This window comes from Acomys russatus, chromosome 11 (assembly GCF_903995435.1).
Source record: "Acomys russatus chromosome 11, mAcoRus1.1, whole genome shotgun sequence".
Classification (NCBI taxonomy): Eukaryota; Metazoa; Chordata; class Mammalia; order Rodentia; family Muridae; genus Acomys; species Acomys russatus.
In genome coordinates, this window is record NC_067147.1 from 53346445 (window position 1) to 53369600 (window position 23156).

The 23156-nt window shown below is 49.3% G+C and overlaps 1 protein-coding gene across 3 annotated transcripts in view; it reads left to right on the forward strand.

Moving 5' to 3' along the window:
• The window catches only part of Lss (lanosterol synthase), a 93880-nt gene extending 73588 nt beyond the window's left edge, over positions 1–20292 (forward strand). Inside the window, exons 18-22 of one of the 3 annotated variants that reach the window (XM_051153266.1) lie at positions 15916–15981; positions 16543–16623; positions 17621–17791; positions 18854–18932; positions 19686–20292. In XM_051153266.1, the coding sequence (XP_051009223.1) occupies positions 15916–15981; positions 16543–16623; positions 17621–17791; positions 18854–18932; positions 19686–19817 (529 nt within the window). In that variant the 3' untranslated portion in view covers positions 19818–20292. The remainder of the gene's footprint in view (positions 1–15915; positions 15982–16542; positions 16624–17620; positions 17792–18853; positions 18933–19685) is intronic. The other 2 variants (XM_051153268.1, XM_051153267.1) reach the window with 2 other exon arrangements.
• Positions 20293–23156: the final 2864 nt, after the last annotated feature.

Genomic DNA, 23156 nt, shown 5'->3' on the forward strand with positions numbered 1-23156 from the left:
TTTAGATCACTATTTTGACTTGGATTTTTAAAAATTTATTTTTATGTTATGCGCATTGGTGTTTGCCTGCATGTATGTCTGTGTAATGGTGTCAGATCTTGGAGTTACAGACAGTTGTGAGCTGCCATGTGGGTGCTGGGAATTGAACCCTGGTCCTCTGGAAAGTCAGGCAGTGCTCTTAACCACTGAGCCATCTCTCCAGCCCCTTGACTTGGATTGTTAATGATGAAGGGTCCTTGGGGCAGCAGGCACCCTCAACTCTCATCTTTTCTCTCCCTTTGCAGGGAGTTATTTCAAGGACTTACCTAAAGCTCAAACAGCCCACGAGGCGGCCTTGAATGGGTGACATTTTATGCCAAGCTGCAGGCTGAGGATGGACACTGGGCGGGTGATTACGGTGGTCCACTCTTCCTCTTGCCAGGTAGGTGCATGCTACTTCAACTCCAGGGGAAGGCTGTTCTGGATTGTCGGGGTGCGTTGTGGGGGGATAGGGTTGGGGTGATCGATCTACCCTGGTCAAGCTGGTTAAAACACAGGAGCTTATTGGAAAAGCTCCCAAAGGAGGGTGGCCTATATCCCAGTCATTCTGCAGCCAGGATTGGGGGGCAGTGTGTGAAGCACAGATATCCCGGGGTAGACTGGCAAGTACCCTAATAATGGAAAAAAAGGACTCTTTAGGAGAAGGGGATGGGTGCTCTTGAATCTCAGAGCGAGCTAGAAAGGGCCCTCTAGGTAGGAGGCCCTGCCAGTGCCAGTGTACTGTGGAGAAGCAAGGTTTTGGGTGAGGAGTTGGTATCCATGCGTGTGCAGTCTGAGAACTACGATATCTCTTGTGAACTTGCTGTCAAAGGGAGGCTGAGGGGGTTCTGTCAGGGAAAGCACAGGTGCAGGTTGCTGAGTGGTAGGAGAGTTGCATTTGAACACATTAGTCTCTGATCTAGTTTGGCTGAGCAAGACTCTGCACCCTGACAGTGTTTCCCTAAAGGAACCCATATTCATCCATCAAGACCCTTTTCCTCATTGAGTTTTAGCTCTTCTATCTCAGTAGCCTGAATTCTTATGATGATAGATTTGTTTCCGTAGTAGCGGCCCTATGATGCCCTTCTGATGCCACGCCATGGGCATATGATATGCATCTGCTCTGTGGGTGATGAGGATAGGAGCTGTGCACCTGAAGACCAAGCTCAGAACGAAGGTGTCTTGTGTAGTATCATCTCTCCTTATATTTTCAAAGTAGCACATATGTGTAAAAAGTTTATAAAACAGAACAGTACAATCTAAGCAATTACTATTCTCGTAGCTGGGCGGTGGTGGTGCATGCCTTTAATCCCAGAGCCTGGGAAGCAGAGGCACATGGATTTCTGAGTTCAAGGCTAGCTTGGTCTACAGAGTGAGTTTCAGGATACACAGAGAAACCCTGTTTTGAAACCATAAAAAACCAAACAAACTAACAGACAAAAACTATATCCTGCCCAGGGTTACCATTTTAGTATGTCAGTCCCAAGCAGGTGCTAAAGTTAGTCCTTCAGGGCACTTGTGGGAGGCCTAGGAAGAACGGTCTTCCTGGCCTTGATTGCGTGGGAAGGAAAGCCTCAGGGCAGCTCTGTCAGAGAGAACATAGTACCTGTTCCTAGTGTGGTACATCCTTCTCATCCCACAGGTCTCCTGATTACGTGTCACGTGTCACACATCCCACTGCCAGCTGGATACAAAGAGGAGATGGTGCGGTACCTGCGGTCAGTGCAGCTCCCTGATGGCGGCTGGGGCCTGTGAGTATGCCCAACTGCACATATGTACATGTGTGTGCTTGCATGTGTTTTTATGTTGCTCACATTTGGCTTTGAAGGCAGCTGTTGAGCAGTGGAGTGACTGTAGCCATGGACCTAGGGTAGGGTGGGTGAAAGCCTGGCCGGAGGAGAGTAGGCTGGTACCTATGTGCAGCTTGGCCACGGTTTTACCTCTGAGGTTGTGAATGGGTCTCAGGGGTGGGAGCCTTTTGAGGCTCACATGCCACTTTTATAAAGCCATCATATTTTACAATTTTGGAGGCACCAGAGACGGCAGCAAATGTGGGGGCCCACAGCCCTTCTCAACCTGCTTTCCTAGGGCGGGCTCTGCCCAGGTGGTTTTGGAGCAATTGGGTATCTCCTGTGGATGAACTAAACTTTCCCTGGGCATCCCTGAGCCATGCTTCCTGTTCCTGTGAGGTCTTAACAGCAGTCTTTTCTAGGCAGATTTCATGGCCAGTATTGTTTTGTGTTTTGAGACAGGGTATCTCTGTGTAGCCTTGGCTGTCCTGGACTTGCCTTGTAGACCAGGCTGGCCTTGAATTCACAGTGATCTGCCTTCCTCTGCCTCCCGAGTGCTGGGATTATAGGCCCCAGCTGTCTCCCATGCCCAGCTGTCAGTATTGTTTTATTTCTTAGATATAGTGACAGATGACAGAAGCCCCTTTCCCACCAGTCTCATACTTCCATCAGGCACATTGAGGACAAGTCCACAGTGTTTGGGACTGCCCTGAACTATGTGGCTCTCAGAATCCTGGGGATTGGGCCTGATGATCCTGACCTTGTCCGCGCTCGGAATATTCTTCACAAAAAAGGTATGTCCTGCATAGCCGTGGGTTTGTGTCTTGCTGATCATGAGCTCTTGTGAATGGGAGTTAGTAAGTTGCACCTTTAGTTGAAAGACTCAGAAAAACACACGAATAGGTGGAAACTGTTGAACTGTCTAACAGTATTATTAATCACTATTATTATTTGTAACTATTTTTAAAAGACTTATTTTTATGTGTATAGGTGGTTTTGCTTGCATGATTGTCTGTGCACCATATGCATGCAGTGTCCAGGAAGACTAGAAGAGGGCATCATATTCTCTGGAACTGAAGTTACAGATACTGTTGCTAGCTGCCAGTAGGTTCTGGGAATTGAACTCATGTCCTCTGCAAGAGCAGTATCTATCTCTACAGCCCTAACTTTACTATTTCTTAATAAGTTAACTGGTGTGTGTGTTTTTGTGATGTGTGTGTACAGTGTGTGTGTGTGTGTGTATGTGTGTGTGTGTGTTTATGCCACAGTTTACATGAAGAGGTCAGAGGACAGCTTTGTGGAGTTGATTCTTTCCTCTTCACTTTTACCTGAGATCCAGGGATCAAACTCAGGTTACCAGGCTTGTGTGGCCAGTGCCTTTGCCACTTAGCCTAACTGCAACTTGAGTGGTTTTGTTTTGTTGTTTTGTTTGTTTGTTTGAGACAGGGTCTTATGTAGCTGAGATTAGCCTTGAACTCACTATGTAGCCAAGCTTGGCCTTGAACTTGTGATCCCCATGCTTCTACCTCCTGAGTGCTGGGGTTACAGGCATGCACTACGATGCTTGGTTTATGTAAAGCTGGGGATTGAACTTGGGGCTTTGTGCCTGCTAGAGGAGCATTCTACCAATTAAGCTATATCCTAAGCTCAGAACAATTTGGTTTTTTAAAGATTTATTTATTTATTATGTATACAGTGTTCTGTCTGCACGTACAGAGGGCAGCAGATCTCATTGTAGATGGTTGTGAGCCACCATGTGATTGCCAGGCATTGAACTCAGGACCTTTGGGTGAGCAATCAGTGCTCTTAACCTCTCTCAGCCATCTCTCCAGCCCCTAATTTGGTTTTTTACATTCTGCTCTCTTTATGAAATTGGTAAAAGTTTAAAAGCAACATGCTAATATAGTGCTTGTGGGACAGTCCATGAAGTGTGCCTTTTAGAGGCAGCTGAGATACAGGTTAGCATCCCCAGTGAGAGGGTTCTGCTCAGCCTCTACCCTTGTCATCTTTGAGCCTGGGCACAGTTACTTCTCTCCTCACCTGTGGGCTTTAAAGACCATTCCAGCCCTCAGCAGGCTCCATGGCTCCTGCTGCTCTTAGAACAAAGCTTATCTTGCATTGCTATTCTGCAGCCCCTCCTGTGGTCCTGTACCCTGCCTCTCCAAGACCTGCACTCACTCCTATCTCACTCTTTGCTACATGCTTTCACTTTGTCAGAGTGGCTTCCTGCCTCAGGGCTCCCATGCACTATACCCTCTCAGCCCACTTTCCACATTCACTATGCTGTCTTGGTAACTCCTCTTTGTACTTCCAATGTATAATAAATTTCACTCCTTCAGGATTTCTTTCTGGCTCCCCAGGCTAGGTGAAGTGTTCTGTATGCATATGACGTTCTACAATCTTGTGATTAAGTAAGTCATCATCAACCCCTGATATTATTGGTCATGTACGCTCTGTCCTGTTGCTCTCTTGTTCTAATGCTCGCCCAGAGGAGGATGCACTTGCTTCATGCTTTAACTAGTGGCTTTCTCAGTCTTTCTGACTTTGACACACTTGGATTTAGGACAGAACTCATAAGATATGTGTAAGTCAGCATTGCCATGAGCTGCACAAAAGACTAAGTATTGCTTGGTAGGGGCATGCATGTTAGACTGCTGGAGCCATGTGTGCCAGGCTGTCTGCTGAACGGAAATACACAGATGTGTAGCTTGGTCATGTTGGAGCAAGAGCACCCAAACAGCCTCCTGCTTCCCTCCTTCTCCAGGCTCATACCATTTCCTCCCTGAGCTACCTGCACAGGTAGCCTCCCTCATGTGCTTCTTCTTGGGGACAGGGGCTGTAAACAGCTCTCTGGAGGTTCCTGGCTGCTGTTTCTACCCAGTGGCTGTGGTGTCCTGGGCAGCTGAGGAACATGACTTCTCATCAGGGAGTTATAGGACCCATGACACGCTGACCTTTAATTCATACAAGAAGGGACACAAGCAAAAGCTGCAAACCACTATTCATACGTAATGATAGCAAACCTTTCCCTCTCTTTCCAGGTGGTGCAGTGGCCATCCCATCCTGGGGGAAGTTCTGGCTGGCCATCCTGAATGTTTATAGCTGGGAAGGACTCAACACCCTCTTCCCTGAGATGTGGTATGTCTCTGCCTATTGCACTGCCTTCTTGTACATTGATGGGACCTAATGGGGCGCATTAGCATCTCACTAGAGTCTCTTCATGTGTTCTACAGATGTATAGGGAGGGCATTTTCTTTTAGGCAAAAGCAAGGCATCAAGCACCCAGGTCTGTAGCAGGTGGGGCCCTGTAAGGCAATTACAGAACCTGTTGTGTGGCTTGGGCTTTGTGAGACAACAGATCATACCTGGTAATTACAAAACCTTGGAGCATATACAGGAGTAAAGGGAAGAGCCTCCCCCATCTTTGCATCTCTTTTTCTTAGCTGATTTGTGGTAAATGTTTGGGAAGTCCCAGATATATTTCACCAATGAACACTTCCATGTGTATCTTTAAATTTTGTTTTTGTTTTTTTCCCAATGTTTACTCAGCAGAGTCCATTCTTATTTCTCACTAGCTGAAATCTGTGCTCAGTGTCTTTTCCTGTTTTGTCAATATCTTAAAAGCATTGGCCCCATATGTAATGCATATATAATTTGCTCCCAGATTACACATACTGGGAGGTAAGATCCCCAAAATTATACAGAGTTCAGGCAGAGCCTGCTATCCTCCTGAAGCAGAGCTGAAGGTCCCTGTGGTAGATAACTTTCATATGCAGAAATATGGGATGTGAGGGGCCACTTGGGAGAGGACAGCAGGGTCCTAGAACAAGAGCTAAAAGACTTTGCTCTACAGCCTGGGTGAGTGGGGATATGGCAAATGCCTGAACCAGTGAGGGGCGTGGAGGGAGCTATCCACCTGTGGGGTGGGGGTACTGTTACTTGAGTAAGGAGATAGACTAGAATTATGCTAACATCCAGTGGTCCATCACTGGCAGCTCTCCTGGCTAGATGCTAGACTTGCTGAGGGAGGTGCAGGCAGAGGAAAGCCTTGTCAGGGTAGAGTGGGATGCTAAAGCCTAGGGCTGCTGATCTGTGTCCCCACACTGAAGGGCTCCACATATGTGGAACACAAACTCCATGGTCATTTGCCATTAGATGTAGAATGCAAGTGTGCACAAGCACGGATGAATGTACTCACAGTAGCATCAGTGTTGATACTTGGAAGGGTCCCAGACCTCAGGGGTGTTAATAGTGTAGGCTTATGGTCTTTGTCCCGCTGACACAGCCTGTCTCTTCCAGGCTGTTTCCTGAGTGGGTGCCTGCACACCCCTCCACTCTCTGGTGTCACTGCCGGCAGGTCTATCTGCCCATGAGCTACTGCTACGCCACTCGGCTAACTGCCTTAGAGGACGACCCCCTGGTTCAGAGCCTCCGCCAGGTAAGCCTTATGCTCCCTAGGGACCTTGTGAGGAGATGGCACACAGCCTTTGAGGGCTTGGGCCTCTGGAGTGTAACTGCTTCTCAATACTCGGGTCCCGAGGAGTCCCTGCCTTCTCACCTGTAATCAAATGTAAACTTCTCAGAGGGATCTGTGCTGTGGGAAAGGCATCTGCCGCTGCTCAGTGTCCCCATGGGACTTGCTACAGCCATGGCCTATGCTTGCAGTTTTTGTTCTTGGGAAATAGCCCTGAGATGGACTTTGGGAACAGGATTTGCCCTAGAGTAGGACTCAGGCTCTTAGGGCTGGGACAGCTTCTCAGATTAGCCCTGGTGTAACCGAAATAGCTGGGCCTCCCTCTCACCCTGTAGTGGTAGTTCACTGGGTGTCCCTACCCCTGAGGAAGGAGGATGTGACCTGGAACCCTGAGAGTGTGCAGCTACAGACCACTCCCAGCCAGAAGTAGTCCATTCTCTGTGTCTGAGAGGCATGACTGTTGCTTCTGCTAGGCACTCAGGTGTCCCCTGCCCTTTAGGAGCTCTATGTGGAGGATTATGCCAACATCGATTGGCCGGCACAGAAGAACAACGTGTCTCCTGATGAGCTGTACACGCCACACAGCTGGCTGCTGCATGTGGTGTATGGTGGGTGCCTCCCGAGGGTTGGGACAGCTTGGGTAACACACAGTTAAGATGTTGCTCCTTTCTTCACGTCAATTCATTCATGCAATAAATGACCTCTGTGCTGGGCCCTGGAGTAGGAGTGGAAAGACATAATTTTTTTGCTGTCCCCAACCAGGGCCAACTGCTGTTTGGTAATACCCCTCAGCATGGCCTGGGCATGGCAGCCATGGTGGGAGGTATGAAGCAGGCCTTCCTAGATGGGAAGGAGCAATCACAGATGAGGCAGAGTGAGTGGGAGGAGGGATGGCAGGGGAGAAGAGCGGTCCAGATGCTGTTCTGTGTAGGACCATTCCCGTCTGAAGGAACAGGACACAGCCTGGCCAGGAGTGCCAGGGATTTCTCCTGTTGCTGGGTGTCCACTGATGCCTTCTCCCCTGCAGGCCTCCTCAACCTGTATGAGCGTTTCCACAGTACCAGCCTGCGGCAGTGGGCCATCACGATGCTTTATGAACACATTGCAGCGGATGATCAGTTCACTAAGTGCATCAGCATCGGCCCGGTCAGTGTCCCCATCCCCTGGTACCTGGAGCAGCTTTGGTGGCAGTGAGGTCCTGTCAGATGCCCTAGGAGCTAGGAACGAGGCAGGCTTACTTCCTACATCCTGGCACATCTCCATTTAGGTCAATGGATCTGAAGCACCGCCTGTGTTCATTTTCCTCCTGTTGCCCTGTCTGGCTCTTGTTTAAAGGTCCTGGAAGACAACTTCCTGAGCTCTCTGGCCAACTGGGTGGGGTGGTTTTCCCCCTTACTCTTCACAGATCCCGCCCTAGATAATTCACCTTCTACCCCTTACATAAGATTTAGGGGTGCCTAGGAGTGCAATGAAAACAACAGGATTGCCGTGCTCCCTTCTTTCTGGGAGATTCCTGAGTCTGGCCAAGTGTACACATGCTTGGGGATCTCAAGGAGCACACAGCAGTAGTCAGGTCATACTGGCTGGAGCTAGTGGAGACCTAGCAAGAGAGCTCTTCACATAGATGAGAAGCAATCAGGATGTGGGCTCCTGTACTAAGGTGGGTTGTTCATAGTTTCTCTGGAAAAACCAGCTAGCACTGAGCTTCCTCCCCTGTCTCTGTGGGCTCTTGGTCCTTCTTTGTCACACCCTGAGTTGGCCCAGAATCTTGAATAGCATATTAGCTTCAGTTTGAATCATGTCTAGGGACATGAATGTGCTTAATGAGCTCTTAAGAAGCTCCTATTAGAACAGACGGGGCCCTGCCCCAGGGTAAAGTTGCGTGGGTCCTGATGGCCATATATCCTGCAGATCTCAAAAACCATCAACATGCTTGTTCGTTGGTCAGTGGATGGGCCATCCTCCCCTGCCTTCCAGGAGCATGTCTCTAGGATTCCAGATTACCTCTGGTGAGTGTGATTAAGTGCTGACTGTAGACACGCAGCGGTAATGCTGGGCCTTTATGCCTCATCTAGTTAGGGGTGCCAGACTGTCAAGCTTCTGGGAATATTATATGGAATCAGAAGCACTGCCAGTTAGGTTGTCTTTGGGAAGATTTCTTACCTAGCAGTAACCATGGGCGATTCCTGGAGCCTGGGGGCAGTCTTAGATTGTTGTGAGGAAGGCTGATGGACAAGAGGTTTGTCAGCCCTGGATTATGTCCAAGGTGGGGACTGTCACAGGGGCCATAGCAGGAAGCCCTGTGCTCATAGAGGCCATCTTCTCTCTGGTGGTATGGTGTGAGATGAGGACAGCAAAGCAGACCTGGCTGGAGAAGCTTTTGGCACAGGCCAGTCTCGTTCCTGCTGAACGTAGCCCTTGTGCTTGTGAACCCAGCTGGGCAGCACTGACATCAACATCAAGGGGAGGTGGGGAAGGATGCTCCCAGGGGAGATCTGCTGCTCTTTTGCTTGTGTGTGCCTCCTATGGACAGCTGTAATTCCAGCTTTTACCTATGCCCTGACATAATCTTTTCTTATCCCCATAGGCTGGGCCTTGATGGCATGAAAATGCAGGTAAGGGCTGTAGAATTGAGGCTGCTGGCTCTCTTTGTAATCTTCTCTGCTTATTTATTTGCTTCTAATTCTCTTAGATTTATTGTGAGTCAGGCATAGTGTGACTTGCCTGTAGTACTATCACTCAGTTGGTTAAAGCAGGAAGTTTGAGGCCAGACAGTGTTATAAAGAAAGAGCCCATTTGTAAATAAAAAAAAAAAAAAAAAAAATGGAGCAAAGGTGAGAAATCATGAAAAATAAAAAAGTAACTTCCCCAATACCATTCTTGCAGTAAAGAGGAGGAGGGACTGAGTTACACTGTGGTCCTCATGTCTGTGGGGCAGTGGTCACCTCCTGGTCTCACATCTCCATCTGCAGTCCTTCATCAGGTGGATTAAACCCTGACAGATCCAGGCTTGCCTCAGACCCACAGAGACCTTCATCCTATTACTGTGATGGAGAAGTGGCTCTGGGTGCTAAGGCACCTCTCTGGCGAGGCCATCTGGAGGCTTGGCTGGTGTCACTAGGAGCTGTGTGCTCTGTCTCATGAGCTGAGGTAGCCCTTGAGACTGCTCTCTGGAGCCACTATTACAGGAGGAGCCTTCAGGCCTGAAGACTGTTCCTTTCTGTGGCCCCTGTAGTTGTGCAGAGCAGGAGGAAGTAGTTGCCTTCCCCTCGGTCCTTCTAGGGCTCTGGCCAAAGGTGGACAGTAGATATGCTTCTTTTTGGTCAGGTGTTTGGCTGGGATCTTTGGCCCCCAAGGAGCCACGAGAGCGCTTAGGGTCTGTGATCATCATGTGGGATTGAGAGCTGGGTTTTCTGTCAGATATTTAGAGATTCCTAAAACTAGAGAACAGAACCCACTGTGGATTTGATCATCCATTTCCTTCACTAGACCCAGCAGTGTTGTTCAGGAAACCAGTCTTCCAGGGTGGGATTTGAGGTGGACCTTCCTTGCTCTATAAGGCCCATAGAAATGTGTCAGTTGGCTCTCTGCCACCTCAAGCATACTTGGAAATGAAAGGACTTTGTTTCTGGGTATCCCATGGCTGGGGTACCCTGCTGTCAGTGGAGTATGCAGGAGCTTTCAGGGGACCATATGGTCCTGGATATGTTCTAGATATGTTCTTTGGGGGCCTGTACAGGAGGGTGATGCTCTATTTACCCACGTCTGCCTGCATGACTGTATTCTTTCAGGCCTTTGTCAGCACAGGGCTCAGAATCTGGTACAGAGTATTAGCTGCGTATCTCTGACAGACACCCCTGGATCCTGGGGGTCAGTGGATGGGGTTGCTATAACAGCTCATTCTTTGTGAACAGGGCACCAATGGGTCACAGATCTGGGATACCTCGTTTGCTATCCAAGCACTGTTGGAGGTATGTGGCTGTGTTCTCTGTGCAACCCCCACCTAATCCTCCTGTGTGTGTGAGCTACGTATGTACCCTGAGAGAAACGATACATGAGAGAATAAAGAAATGGTGCCATGCCTTCTGCCCCTTGAGTTCCTCATTTGCCTAGCTTCCAGTCACCTGGTGATAATCCTTGGCAGCCGGGGTGCTAAACTGTGTTAGGCTTTGAGAAGCAAGCCTAGGGAGTGAGTGGTAGGGTGGTTGGAGCCTGACCTGGGTGGGCCTGAGCCTTTTAGAACATTGACTGCTACTTGAGCTAGAGAGGAAGACCATTTCTCTGTAGGTGGGGATGAGAGCAGTGAAATCCTGAGGGCGTATTTGGACAGCCCAGGGCCTAGGCCAAGTTGGGCTGCCTAAGGTAGGAGGACCTGGTAACTCTCTGGGTGTGTCCATTCCAGTCTTTACTCATGTCTCACTTCTTTCTATCTTTAACGCTGAGAACATCAGGAAACACTAGAAATCTCTTAGATGTGTCACTTTCTGGGGTTAGGGGCGGGCCAGCAAGTTGATGCCAGGACACTGGAGGTATTGGCTCAACTGCTGTCCTGCTGTCTCCTAGGCAGGTGTACACCACAGACCTGAGTTTTACCCTGCCTGCAGAAGGCTCACGAATTCCTGCGGCTTTCACAGGTGAGTCCATGGCCCTCCTCATCTGTCCTGCCTCCCCAAGCTAGCTCTCTCAGGTTGTTTCTGTGTTGTTCTGCCCTGTCCTGCACCATGTAAGTGCACCTGGTCATTCTACAGTAACTTGGCCATGGCCCGCAGTGGCTTATCACTACCTGGTGATTCCTGTTCATGCCCAGACAACTGTGCAGAGGGCCAAAGCCAGCCTGTGGCTCAGTCAGGAGTCATGTCCTTGAATGCACAGCCTGTTCACATCCTAGCATCTCTGAAGTGTCTCAGGCCAGTAGAGTCACTTGATACTAGCCAGTGGCTGCCCACCCAGAGGCCATCTGTCTTGCCAGATCAGTGTCTCTCCTTCCTGCCTTCCATATCCACCTACAGCCCCAATCATAGACTGCTGTTTAGGACCGCGTTGTGTAGCCTGCTGCAGACATAGGGCACGCCTCCAGCCTGATCCCGCTAGCATCCTCCTGTTTAGATCCTCATTCCCTATTCCCCGGTCCTCTCATCCTACTAGGATGCAGCTTCCTCAGGATCCTCCATGTAGTTGATGTCCATGTCTGTCTAGGGCTGTTAGTACTGAGTCAGTACTGTCTTCCATAGCAGGACAAACACTGAGTGATGGGCCTTTAGAAGGCCGTCTGAGTGGGGCCACTGCACATGCAGGCCTGCGTGCTCTCTCACTGCACTGAGTCATGCAGCTCAGGACAGCAGGGCAGGGGAGTAGATTGTTTCAGCCCTCTCTGGATGATCTTATTTCCTAGTAGTGATAAGGCAATGGGGTCTCATGGGTGTCATGTTGTGCTGAACTGTGGCCAGCAGTAGATCCAGCTCTCAGATGGCAGCACAGGGTCCCAGGTGCCACCATGTTTCTGTTTTCCACATATGTTCCTTGCTGCTATACAGGTCCCAGACAACCTTCCTGACTATAAGAAGTATTACCGCCAGATGCGCAAGGTATGTATGGGCAATCCACTCAAGCCCAGAGCTCAGCTGCCTTCCCTTTGAGGAGGGGCTTTTGTTGGTTTTCCCGCTTCTTGCTCTGTAGACCTTTCATGTCAGAGGCTTCATCATCCCCCGCGGCAGCCTGCACCTCAGTGGCCGTGCTTTAGGGTGGTTCAGGTACCTAGCACACACTGATGCTAAGAGCTGAACAGTGAGCTGGAGTGCTGAGATCCAGGCAGTGGGTCTAAGGATCAGTCTCTTTTGCTGTAAGGGCCTGCTTATATGTGCTGGCTGATGAAACAAGACAGTGACTTAGCTGCTGCCTTTCCACAGTGGGGTCTCTGGGGCACCTGTGCTGCTGTTTCAGCCCCAGATCACTTCTTATTGCTGAGAGCTGAGGGCATTCAGGATGCGTACAAAGTCCTAGGTAGTCTCCGTGCTGAAGCTGAGGTCTGTTCAACTATGTCCGATTTAGGTAGCCCCGTGCGGTGGTGGATAGGCCTCGCACTGGCTGTTACAGCTCTTTGGGAAGGAGCACTGTTGCACTCTGTCTCTGCAGGGTGGTTTCTCCTTCAGCACACTGGACTGTGGCTGGATTGTTGCTGATTGCACAGCCGAGGGTTTGAAGTCAGTGCTGCTCCTGCAGAAGCAGTGTCCCTCCATCACTGAGCACATCCCCCGAGAGCGGCTTTGCGATGCTGTGGCTGTGGTGAGTCCCTATCTCATGTGTGCTCCCACTTCTGTGCTTCCTCCTTAGCAGACTAAGGCCAGGGTGTAGGTCATCAGAGCCTAGGACTTGGAACAATTGGACAGACTCTTGAAACTTCAGTTGGGTATGTGCATAGGGCTCCATGCTGTACAAAGTGGTGCCTGGCTGTTCCAGAAGTTACAAGGAGGCTGTGGTCCTGTGGCTTCTCTTGTTAGCTCATGAACAAGATTCAAGGAACTGCCCATATTTATGCTGAGACTTCCTCATTTGGGAGGGCTGGTGGGCTGCTGGGTATGCAGAGGAAAGCTGGTAATGTCTGTTCATTTTTGTGCAAAGTCCTTTTAGCCACATCTGCTCTTGTGTATATTTACTAGGAGGTCTGTATTGGCCTGACATTGGAGTCTGTCTCCACATGTGCAGCTGCACCGGGCGCCTACTAAGCATGAAACTATCCCTCATTTCTGTCCTTTTGGTTGCCAGGCCTGTGGGGCCTGTGGTGCTCTGGCAGTCATACTGTGCCGTGTGTGCTCAGTTCTCCAGGCCTCCTCTTTTGTTTCAGTTGCTGAGCATGCGGAATCCTGATGGAGGATTTGCTACCTATGAGACTAAGCGTGGTGGGCATTTGCTGGAGTTGCTGAACCCTCAGAGGTCTTTGGTGAGTATGTTGCCTAGCAGCATGGTGTGTAGGCCAGGCCTGCTATGCTAGCAGGTCCATGCAGAGCCCTCTACGAGCCCCAGAGTACAGAGCACCTGTATTGTTCTGCCTCAGGCCATGGAAACCTAAAGTTCCAATACTCTTCTGCTTACCTACAGGGCCTTGTGCCGTGTTGAGGCTGCCATGCACCCCGCATACACTCAGTGACTCCAGCACTTGTAAGGACATAAGGATGCTGGGCCATGGCTTTGCATAGTCACTGAGGTTCTAGTCTGTCAGCAGGCTCTCTGCTTGCTGACTCTGACACCTGCTATTGCCTTCCCTCATGCCTTCTAATTATCCTCTTCTTTGACCTGTCAGACATGCGGTTTTGGGGGCGGGGGAAGGCAGTAGATTGGCAGTAGAAATAGCCCAGCTGTTTTGGGCTTGTAGCATAGGTGTGCAGGTCTCACTCTGCCCATTGTGGCCATATTGCCCAGGTTAATCTTGGGCTATCATCTTGCATGCTTCAACACTCTTGCTCACTACATTGTGGCCTGAAACTGTTGGCTCTGGGCCTAGTGGAGCTCGGGTGCCTCCTTCCTTCCCTTCCAGGTGACATCATGATTGACTACACGTATGTCGAGTGTACCTCAGCAGTGATGCAGGCACTGAAGCATTTCCATGACCAGTTCCCAGACCACAGGGCGGCAGAAGATCAGGTAAGGAAGGTGAGGGCAGCCTGAACGGGGCCACAGCTCAGCCACAGCATTCTCCATTCACTTTCTCCATCTGTGGCCATTATGACATAGCAACAATTACTTTTGTCTCAGGAGCTTGACCTGTTATGAGTCTTTGTGGTTTACCTCTCACCATTAAGTTTTCTTCCATGGCAGATGAAGGCTGACGGCTACAGTAATGTAAGGCATAAACCCAAACATTTAGAAGGGACATATCATGCCTATTTAATAAAAATAGCAATGGCTTCCTCACTGGGGCCTATGATTTTTCCTAGCCACGAGCTTTGCCCTGGCTTATAGTATCACATGTGAGTTTCCTCCTCTGGAGGGAGCCTTAACATCACAGCAGAAACAGTAAAGTTGCATGGAAATACTATTGTATTAGTGTTGTGTTACTGTTGTATTAATGGATATATCTTAGCTCAGGTTTATACTGTATACAAGCAGGGCCCATAACTGAGCTGGACTGTGGGGACAGTTCTGCCCCAACAGCTTGCATGCTGTCTTCAGTATTGTGAAAGCCAGCTAGCAAGGAAGGAGTTTCTACTTTCGTCTTAGCCTCATTTTGCCAAAGCATATGGTGTCTTTAACAGTAGGGACAATCTGGCTTTGTTTTGTGGCCAACAACAGTGGCAGTAGCCTTATGGTTCAAGGGGCCTGGTTAACATCTTCTAGGGAGGTGGCCCATTCCTAGGAGTTCCATAGTTCACACACACACACACACACACACACACACACACACACACACACCACAAATAATAATACACATAAAATATAAAACTTGGAGAGATGGCTCAGTTAATAGCATTCAGACTGATCTCACTTGTCCCCACGAAGCATCAGTCCAACGCCTCCGTCTCACCCTCTGGGACTATAAGCCCAATTAAACTTTCTTTCATAAGTTGTCTCATCACAGCAATAGAAAGGTAACTAATACAGAAGCTGGTACCAAGATAACTTGCTGTGGCAGACCTAACCGTACATTTTTGGGGAGGAATGTGGAAGGCTTTGTAACTTTGGTCTAGAAAAGTAGTTGAACACTGTGAGCAGAGCTTGATGGACCATCCTAGGAGGAGCCTGGAAGACAGTGCTGAGAACTGTGCCAACCGTGGAGGCCCAGCTCCAGAGCTTCAGGACGGGAGCAACTATACCAACCGGGCTAGAGACCCTTCCTGTGATACTTTAAGAACTTGCCTGAGGCCAAACATGTGGCCTTAGTAATTGCTCTTACGCAGGTGTACAGTGAAAAGAGCAAATGGGCAGGACTAGGAACGCCACAGTTTGAAGAGGGAACCGAGCACCAGGAGCCGAGGCCTGTGCTGAGAGAGATCAGGAGCCCGAGGAGAGGCACACTCTGGGCAAGACCCTGCCCGGCTGAGCTTCCCACTTGTGAAAGTAAAAGGCCTAAAGATTTTTCTACCCTACAATGAAAACTTCTATAAATGATTCAAGGGGACCAGGCTCCATATCAAGTGTAGTTGTTGTTGGTTTTTTTTTTTTTAAGATTTATTTATTTATGTATATAAGCATTCTATTACCGTATGCCTGCATGACAGAATATCAGATAGAAGAGGGCATCAGATCTCATTACAGATGGTTGGAGCCACATGTGGTTGCTGGGATTGAACTCAGGACCTCTGGATGAGCAGCAGTGCTCTTAACTGCTGAGCCGTCTCTCCAGCCCTGTTGTTGGTTTTAATCAAGTTCATTTTATATGATTTGTTCAGGCTCATGCCACTAGTTATGGTCAATGGCTCTGTTACTTTTCAGAGCTCCTTCCAATGTGGACCTCATCTCCAAAGTCTGTCTGTCTGTCTGTCTGTCTGTCTGTCTGTCTCCCCCCAACCCCTCCTCTGAACACTTGTCTTGATCTGTTTGAAGGGAGGCCATTCTCCCTTTCCTGAGAGCATCCTGTGGACAGGACTGGGGAAGGCTTTGTGATTTGTCTGCACTGCCATTGGGCTGCTTGTGTTGCAGGGAGACCCTCAGCCAAGGCCTGGAGTTCTGCCGAAAGATGCAGAGAGCTGACGGCTCCTGGGAGGGGTGAGTAGGCACTTGGTGGAAGGGGCGGACATGTGCCCTTCCTGCCTTCTTCCTGGGAGACTCAGGCTTCCTGGTAGGTCCTGGTCCTTGGCAGATGCTTGCCCTTTCATTCTGCCGAGAGTTTGTGTTGTAGGAGGCAGCTGGGTTACGTACTGGAAGTGCTCTGTGGCCCTAAATGGGATTATGCTCCTTGTTGTGGGCATGAGCAGTTCTTTTGTGTCTTGACTGGAGGAAGCCATGGCTGAGCCAGGTGATGTCTGTACCCAAGGCTTTTAGCAACTGCCAAAGTCCCTCCCTCCCTCTTCCCTCTCCCTTCCCCACCCTCCATCCTTTTCCTCTGTCCCTTACATTTTGTGAGACAGGATCACTGTGTGTCTCAGGCTGGTTTTAAATCAGCAGTCCTCCTGTGTTAGCTCAGTGCTGGAGTGCAGGCGGTGCACCACCATGCTCCATCCCAGCTCTGCCCTCTCTACTCCAGGTTGTCCCAGTACTTGTGTAGACGGCCCGCCCGCTCACTTGGAATGAAGGCCACGTCTGACATTCCCTTCTGTCTCCCTCTAGGTCCTGGGGGGTTTGCTTCACCTATGGCGGCTGGTTTGGCCTGGAAGCTTTCGCTTGCATGGGGAATACCTACCAAGACGGGTGAGTGCAGCCTTCAGGCTGATGGCAAGGGAGGGCATTGCCACGCTAACAGTGCTGGCCTGCTTTCCTGTGGCCGTGATAAAACACTGCCCATAAGCACCTTGGGGAAGAAGTTTGTTTTCGGCTTATACTTGCAGGCCATAATCCTTGAGGGAGGTTAGGGCAGGAACTGAAACAGAATGATGAGAAAACCCCTGCTCATCTCCTCTCTTCCACAGAGGGCTGGACCCTCCCAGTCTTCATCTGATCTCTTTCCCAGGTGTCTCTCTTAAGTTGACAGTAAAACTAACCAGATCAGTAATGCTCTGCCATGGAGCTTTTGTCCTTTGCAATTTTATTTTGTTTAATTTGTTTTTGTTTTTCTTTTTTTGAGACAGTGTTTCTCTGTGTAGCCTTGGCTGTCTGGACTTGCTTTGTAAACCGGGCTGGCCTTGAACTCACAGGGATCTGCCTGCCTCTGACTCCCGAGTGCTGGGATTAAAGGCGTGTGCCACCATGCTCAGCTTGTTTAATATTTTTAAACAGTGAGATAATATCACTATTTCAGGAAAACGGAATTTCTAAGGACATATTTTCTTGGCTCATAAGCCTTGGCTAGGGGTTACCTCAGAGTCTTATAAATCTGTCTCATATTCTCAGTGAGAGAAACACTGAGAAACTCAGGAAAACAGGGCTTAATTCAAGCTTTGTCTCTGGCTGCACTAGCCAGTGCTTCTAGGTCTAGTGGGCTTGGAGTGTAGGCATGTTGTGCTAAGCCAGATGCAGCCCAGGGATGCAATGCATGGCTCTGTCCGGTGTGCCCACATAGCCAGCCTGCATGTGCGTGAAGGTGCAGAGTGCTTTCCTCTGTGCCCAACAGCTCTGTGAGGCATGCACAGCTGTGTCCACTCTCCTTGGAGGCCCCTCCTATGACCCTCAGGCATCCTGTCAGGGTGGGCTATAGAGGGCTTAGATCCTCCCAATTCATGGTGTCTCAAGTCTCATGCTCTCTCTACAGGGCTGCTTGTGCAGAAGTGTCTCAGGCCTGCAACTTCCTCCTGTCCCAGCAGATGGCAGATGGAGGCTGGGGGGAGGACTTCGAGTCTTGTGAACAAAGGCGGTATGTGCAGAGTGCCAAGTCCCAGGTCCACAATACCTGCTGGGCCCTGCTGGGCTTGATGGCTGTCAGGTAAGGGCATGTATACTAGGGACACTCAACTTTGATGAGGTGGCCTGGGTATATACAAAGGTGGAAGAGGTGAAAGTAGCCACAGGACTGAGCCGTTCATTATTCTTCTGTAACTGGATGGGGGCAGTGTAAGAAGCCACATACCCTATTCCTTGGCTAAATGGCAGCCTTCTGGCTGAGTCGTGCCCCACAGAGACTTACCTCTTGGAAATGCTCCACCTATCCATGGTAGTTAGTTGACAGAGCAAGCTGGGGGGTGGGGGGTGGGGTGGAGTGTCTGAGAGAAACAAGTGAGGCCGGCTGTGGTGGAAGTTGCTTTCCAGTGTGGAGTGAAAGCAAGGTCTCAGTGTTGAGAGTACAAGGCTGATGCCTTTGGTCTCTTGTGTCCATATCTCGTATTAAGCCACATGTATTGCACTAGTGCCCATAGGTACACACATGCATGTGTATGTACTTTCAGGTGTTTGGGTATTTGCATGTATGTGTTTACGTAGGTGTGGGTATACACACACACACACACACACACACACACACACGTGTATGTGCTATTTTAGTCTGTGTTGCCACAGTACACTTGGACCATTTGGAGAGCTTCCTGAAATTCCCTTAGTCAGTGTGTACAGGAACCTCAAGAACAGGAGAGTCATGCATCTGTTCCTAGTCAGTTCCCCACTGCTGACCTTGCTTCTGTCAACTCTCAGTCCTTTTGGTGTCTCCCTCTTGCCAGGAGGTGCATCAGAGTACATAGCAGAGTAGGCATGAAGGTTGGCTTCCTCTAGGGAATCTGACAGCATCATGTGGCAGCTGTGTTGCCATGACAACCATGTCTTCTAGGGACAGGATTGGGTCTATAGGAAGTGTTGCCCCACTTATCCACCCCTATGCTTGCACGCGCTCTGCTTCTCAGGGCTCCTGGGAAGATTACGGCAGGAGCCTCAGGTATTCTGGTTGTTGAGGTTTACCTATCATCGTCATAGTATTTGGAGATTTTGTTGTCCTTCTCCTGGATGCATGTTTATGCCACACTCTAGGTGTGCTCACGGCTGTCTTCTTGTCCCTCAGGCATCCCGACATCACTGCTCAGGAGAGAGGAATCAGATGTCTGCTGGAGAAGCAGCTCCCCAACGGAGACTGGCCTCAGGTGTGGGAGGGGCCATGGGTAGTGGTTCCAGCATTGATTTCCAGCTTGCCTGTTAGTTTTCTTTTGTTTGTTTGTTTGTTTGTTTGTTTGTTTTTTGAGACAGTTTCTCTGTGTAGTCTTGGCTGTCCTGGACTCACTTTGTAGACCAGGCTGGTGTCGAACTCACAGAGATCCACCTGCCTCTGCCTCCCGAGTGCTGGGATTAAAGGTGTGCGTCACTACACCCAGCTTGCCCGTTAGTTTTCACACTTTCCTATGCCTGTGTTCCTCTTGGGTGCTTTGGAGATCTGGGCTGTGGACACTGCTAACTGGAGGCTTGTCCTGGTTGTAGATCTGAGATATGTTGCTGGGTCTTAGAGTGTTGAGCACATTCTGCTATTTGTAAAGAGAACAGGCTCGGGGAAAGGACTAGATACTTGAAGCTTCCTGCAGAGCCTCAGCTCGACCGTGTGCTTCTTGTGTGTGGGCCCTCGCTGACAAGATGTGCAGATGGTTTCCATGCGTCCCTGTGGTTATGGGGATTACTAGGGACTACTAGGCCAAGGAGGAATGTTTTCTTCAAGCTATAGTCTCTGAGCTGGGACCAAAGCTGAGTAGGATTGCAGCTAGCCTGTGCGTTCCTCTCTTTGCTTACTTACCCTTCGGTCATCAGCTCTCCCCAAGCAGACTTGTCGTGGGGCTGGGAAATTTGATAGTTAGGACCACCATCCGGCGGCAAGCTTCTTAGCGGCTCGTCTTTCTGTGTCCTTCCAGGAGAACATCTCTGGGGTCTTCAACAAGTCCTGTGCCATCAGCTACACAAGTTACAGGAACATCTTCCCCATCTGGACCCTGGGCCGCTTCTCCAGACTGTACCCTGATAATACCCTCGCCGGCCATGTTTGAATTCATGTCTGCCTGTGCTGCAGCTGGTCAGCATCATCACCTCAGAGGTCCTGGCGAGGCTGGAGTTTCTTGACTAGATGATAGGAGCCTCCTCAGCCCGCTCCCGGCCTCGTCCTCTGTCTGTAGACATGAGGCTGAGGGTAGGGATGGGGCTGGTGTCTTTTAGACACTCATCAGTATAGCTTAGTTCTAAGACTTGCTTCAGTGAGAAAGGGAACAGAGAAAACCTTAAAATCCAAAGAGGCACAGTGCACTCTGCGGCTTCTGGGTACATCCTTTTTGAGGGGGTGAAACTAGAGTTATCGTGACCAGTGACTTTCCTGTGAGGGAGCAGCTGGCTTCTTCACTTCCTCGCTGGTCGTCTGTGGAATGGGCTCCTGACCAGACTTCTGTTCCTTGTGCTGGGGCAGTTCTGGCAACCCTATGGTGCTGGTATGCCAGAGGAAGGCTCCGTGGGGAGTGAGGCTGTCCCTTCATCACTCTGCCCTGGGCAGTGGCTGTTGTCACCAGAAACGACCAGGCGTGATCAGATCACTGTATGAAATACCAGGCTTCCAGAAAGGAGATATAAACTCACTTTATACTAAAAATGTTACTAAAAGTCATTTCAACCATCACCAACGCCCTTAATAAACAGACATTTTGGGGCTGTGATGATGGCCCACCGTAAAGAACATTGACTGCTCTTTCAAAGGACCTGGGTTTGATTCTCAGCACCCACTATAACTCCAGTTCCCAGGAGACCTTCTGGCCTCTGTGGGCACTGCACACATAGACATACATGCAGGTATAACACCCATTCACATAAAGAAAAAAAAAATTTTTTTTTTTTGTTTTTTTTTGTTTTTTTTGTTTGTTTGTTTTCAAGACAGGGTTTCCCTGTGTAGCCTTGGCTGTCCTGGACTCACTTTGTAGACCAGGCTGGCCTTGAACTCACAGTGATCTGCCTGCCTCTGCCTCCCGAGTGCTGGGATTAAAGGCACATAAAATAAATCTTGAAAATAAAATATTAAAAACAAAACAACAAAAACCCCAGACTTCGTCCTGGAATGCCTCGAGGCTGTGTGGCAAGGGGCAGATGTAACATCCAGTTCTGCCCCTAGATTACAGCTCATACACATTGCACTGGCTTCTGGGCTTCTCAATAGAGAAGCACTCGTGGAAGCCAGGCATAGAATAGCAAGGGTAGAGTAGATAGTGCTTGTGATGGTTCCTACTGTGGGACAGCACAAGCAAGGACAGCCGATCATGTCCAGCTCACCCCTTAGACTCACTGAGCCATCCAGGCAGCTGTGGCATTCCTGTGAGCCAGGAAAATGCCCATGACACCTAAAGATCATTACCAACCCTTATGCCAACTGTGCTTTGAGTTCAAGTGAATCCCAGATTTCTGAGTCTGTTTCTGAAAGGTGAGCTCTGAATCTCTGATTCCTAAGTCTGTGTGTCTGGCCAGCATGCAGGCGGAGTTCTAGGTGGGAAGTGTGTGTCTCCTTGAAGTTCCTACTTCTCTCCCTGGCCATAGTGGGAGCTCCAACCTCTCCCTGGCCCATAGTCTTTCCTCAGACAAGCCGAGAGCTGTGTCTGATCCTCTTTCCCTGCTCTAGGGCTGCCCTCTGCCATGGTGCAGATACCCTGAGGCTTTGGGCCACTGCCTCCTGCCCAGCTCCCACCAACTACCACCGTGTGCTGTGACTCCTAGGGCTTTCCTATCTTAGATCATAGTCTGCTCTATTCCCTGCACGAGTTTCTCAGCCTCTGTCAGCAGCAGACAGATGACGAATCACTAGCTCTGCCCTAGCAGCAGCTGCTGTCCTGCGCAATTCCCAGTCATGCCTCAATCACTGTATACACCGACGTGTACAGGACGGCTGATAAACACGCCTCATAATGTAGTGTGTCGTGCTATGGAGTTGTCATCGTGCGTAGAGTTACCAGCCCTAGCCTAGGGAGTTCGCCAGGCTCAGTGGGGAGCTGGTCTGGGATGCTCACCAGGTTAACTGTCCAGAAGAAATGCGTAAAGATTCTTGAAATGAAAGTTTTGGCTTGTCAGGGATAGATTTGGAATGCACTGAAGGCTTTTCCTGTGGAGTCATGGGAGATGCCCTCTGTTCACTGTGATGTGAACCTCAACACTCGTCTTCAAGGGATTCTTAGTAAGAAAGGTTGATGCTTTCCCTCTTGTGAAGCAGTGTTACTATGTGGTACTCACTATGAAGTGATACTCACTACGTATCATTTGAGGTTGGCCTCAAGCTCCTGAGTGCTGGGATTGCACCACTATACCACTCTGCTGAAGGGCTAGGTAGAAACTTCTCTCTGGCACAGAATTGTTTTTACTTCTAAAACATAACTTACTGCTAAGTAGAATTAAATTTACTAGGACATTTTTCTTTCTTTCTTTTTTTTTTTTTTTCATAAATTTTGCGATGTGCTGTTTTCTCATTCTCTATGTTAGCAAATATAACTATATGGTGATATATCAGTTAATCAGCTTGATTTAGAATTTTATTTTTAATTAGTTAATTAAGTAATCAATTAGAGACAGGGTCTCTCTACATAGCCCTGGGTATCCTGGAACTCCTTTTGTAGACCAGGCTGGCCTCCAACTCACAGAGATCCACCTATCTCTGCCTCCCAAGCACTAGGATTAAAGGCGTGCGCCGCCACCACACCTGGCTTTCAACTTGATTTATTTTTATCTCAACTTTATTTATTTATCTCTGTATTTTATACAGATACTACTACTATCTGTAGTATAACTTTCTACTTTTTAAAGTTTCAGATGTTTTTATTCAAAGGTACTCAAAAGAAAACAGGAAAAGCTAACAATCTGACCAAATGTACAGTTCCAGAGCAGCCTTTGGTGTTTAGCACCAAGTCCTAGGACCCAGTAAATAAGGCACCTGGCAGGTCTGCAGCACCAGCAGAATGAAAAGATCACATCGATCCCTATAAAAATATTTTTTTAAAAGTCTGAGGCTAGGCATTAAAGGTGGTGCACGCCTTTAATCCAAGCACTCGGGAGAGGGGGGTGGGGGGGGGCAGAGGCAAGGAGGATTACTGTGAGTTCGAGGCCAGCCTGCTCTACAAAGTGAGTCCAGGACAGTCAAGGCTACACAGAGAAACCCTGTCTCGAAAAACCACTCCCTTGCCCCCCCCCAAAAAAACCCAAAGAAATACTCAAAAGAAGTAAGTGCTTAGCCCAGCTCTGGAGCTAGGAGGATGTGGTTGATGGAAACAGGGAGGGCCAGCAACCTGCCCAGCACAAGAGGAAAACAGCCTCTCGGGTAGATAACTGATCACACAGAGCTGACCAGAAATGTACACAGTTTTAGAAGA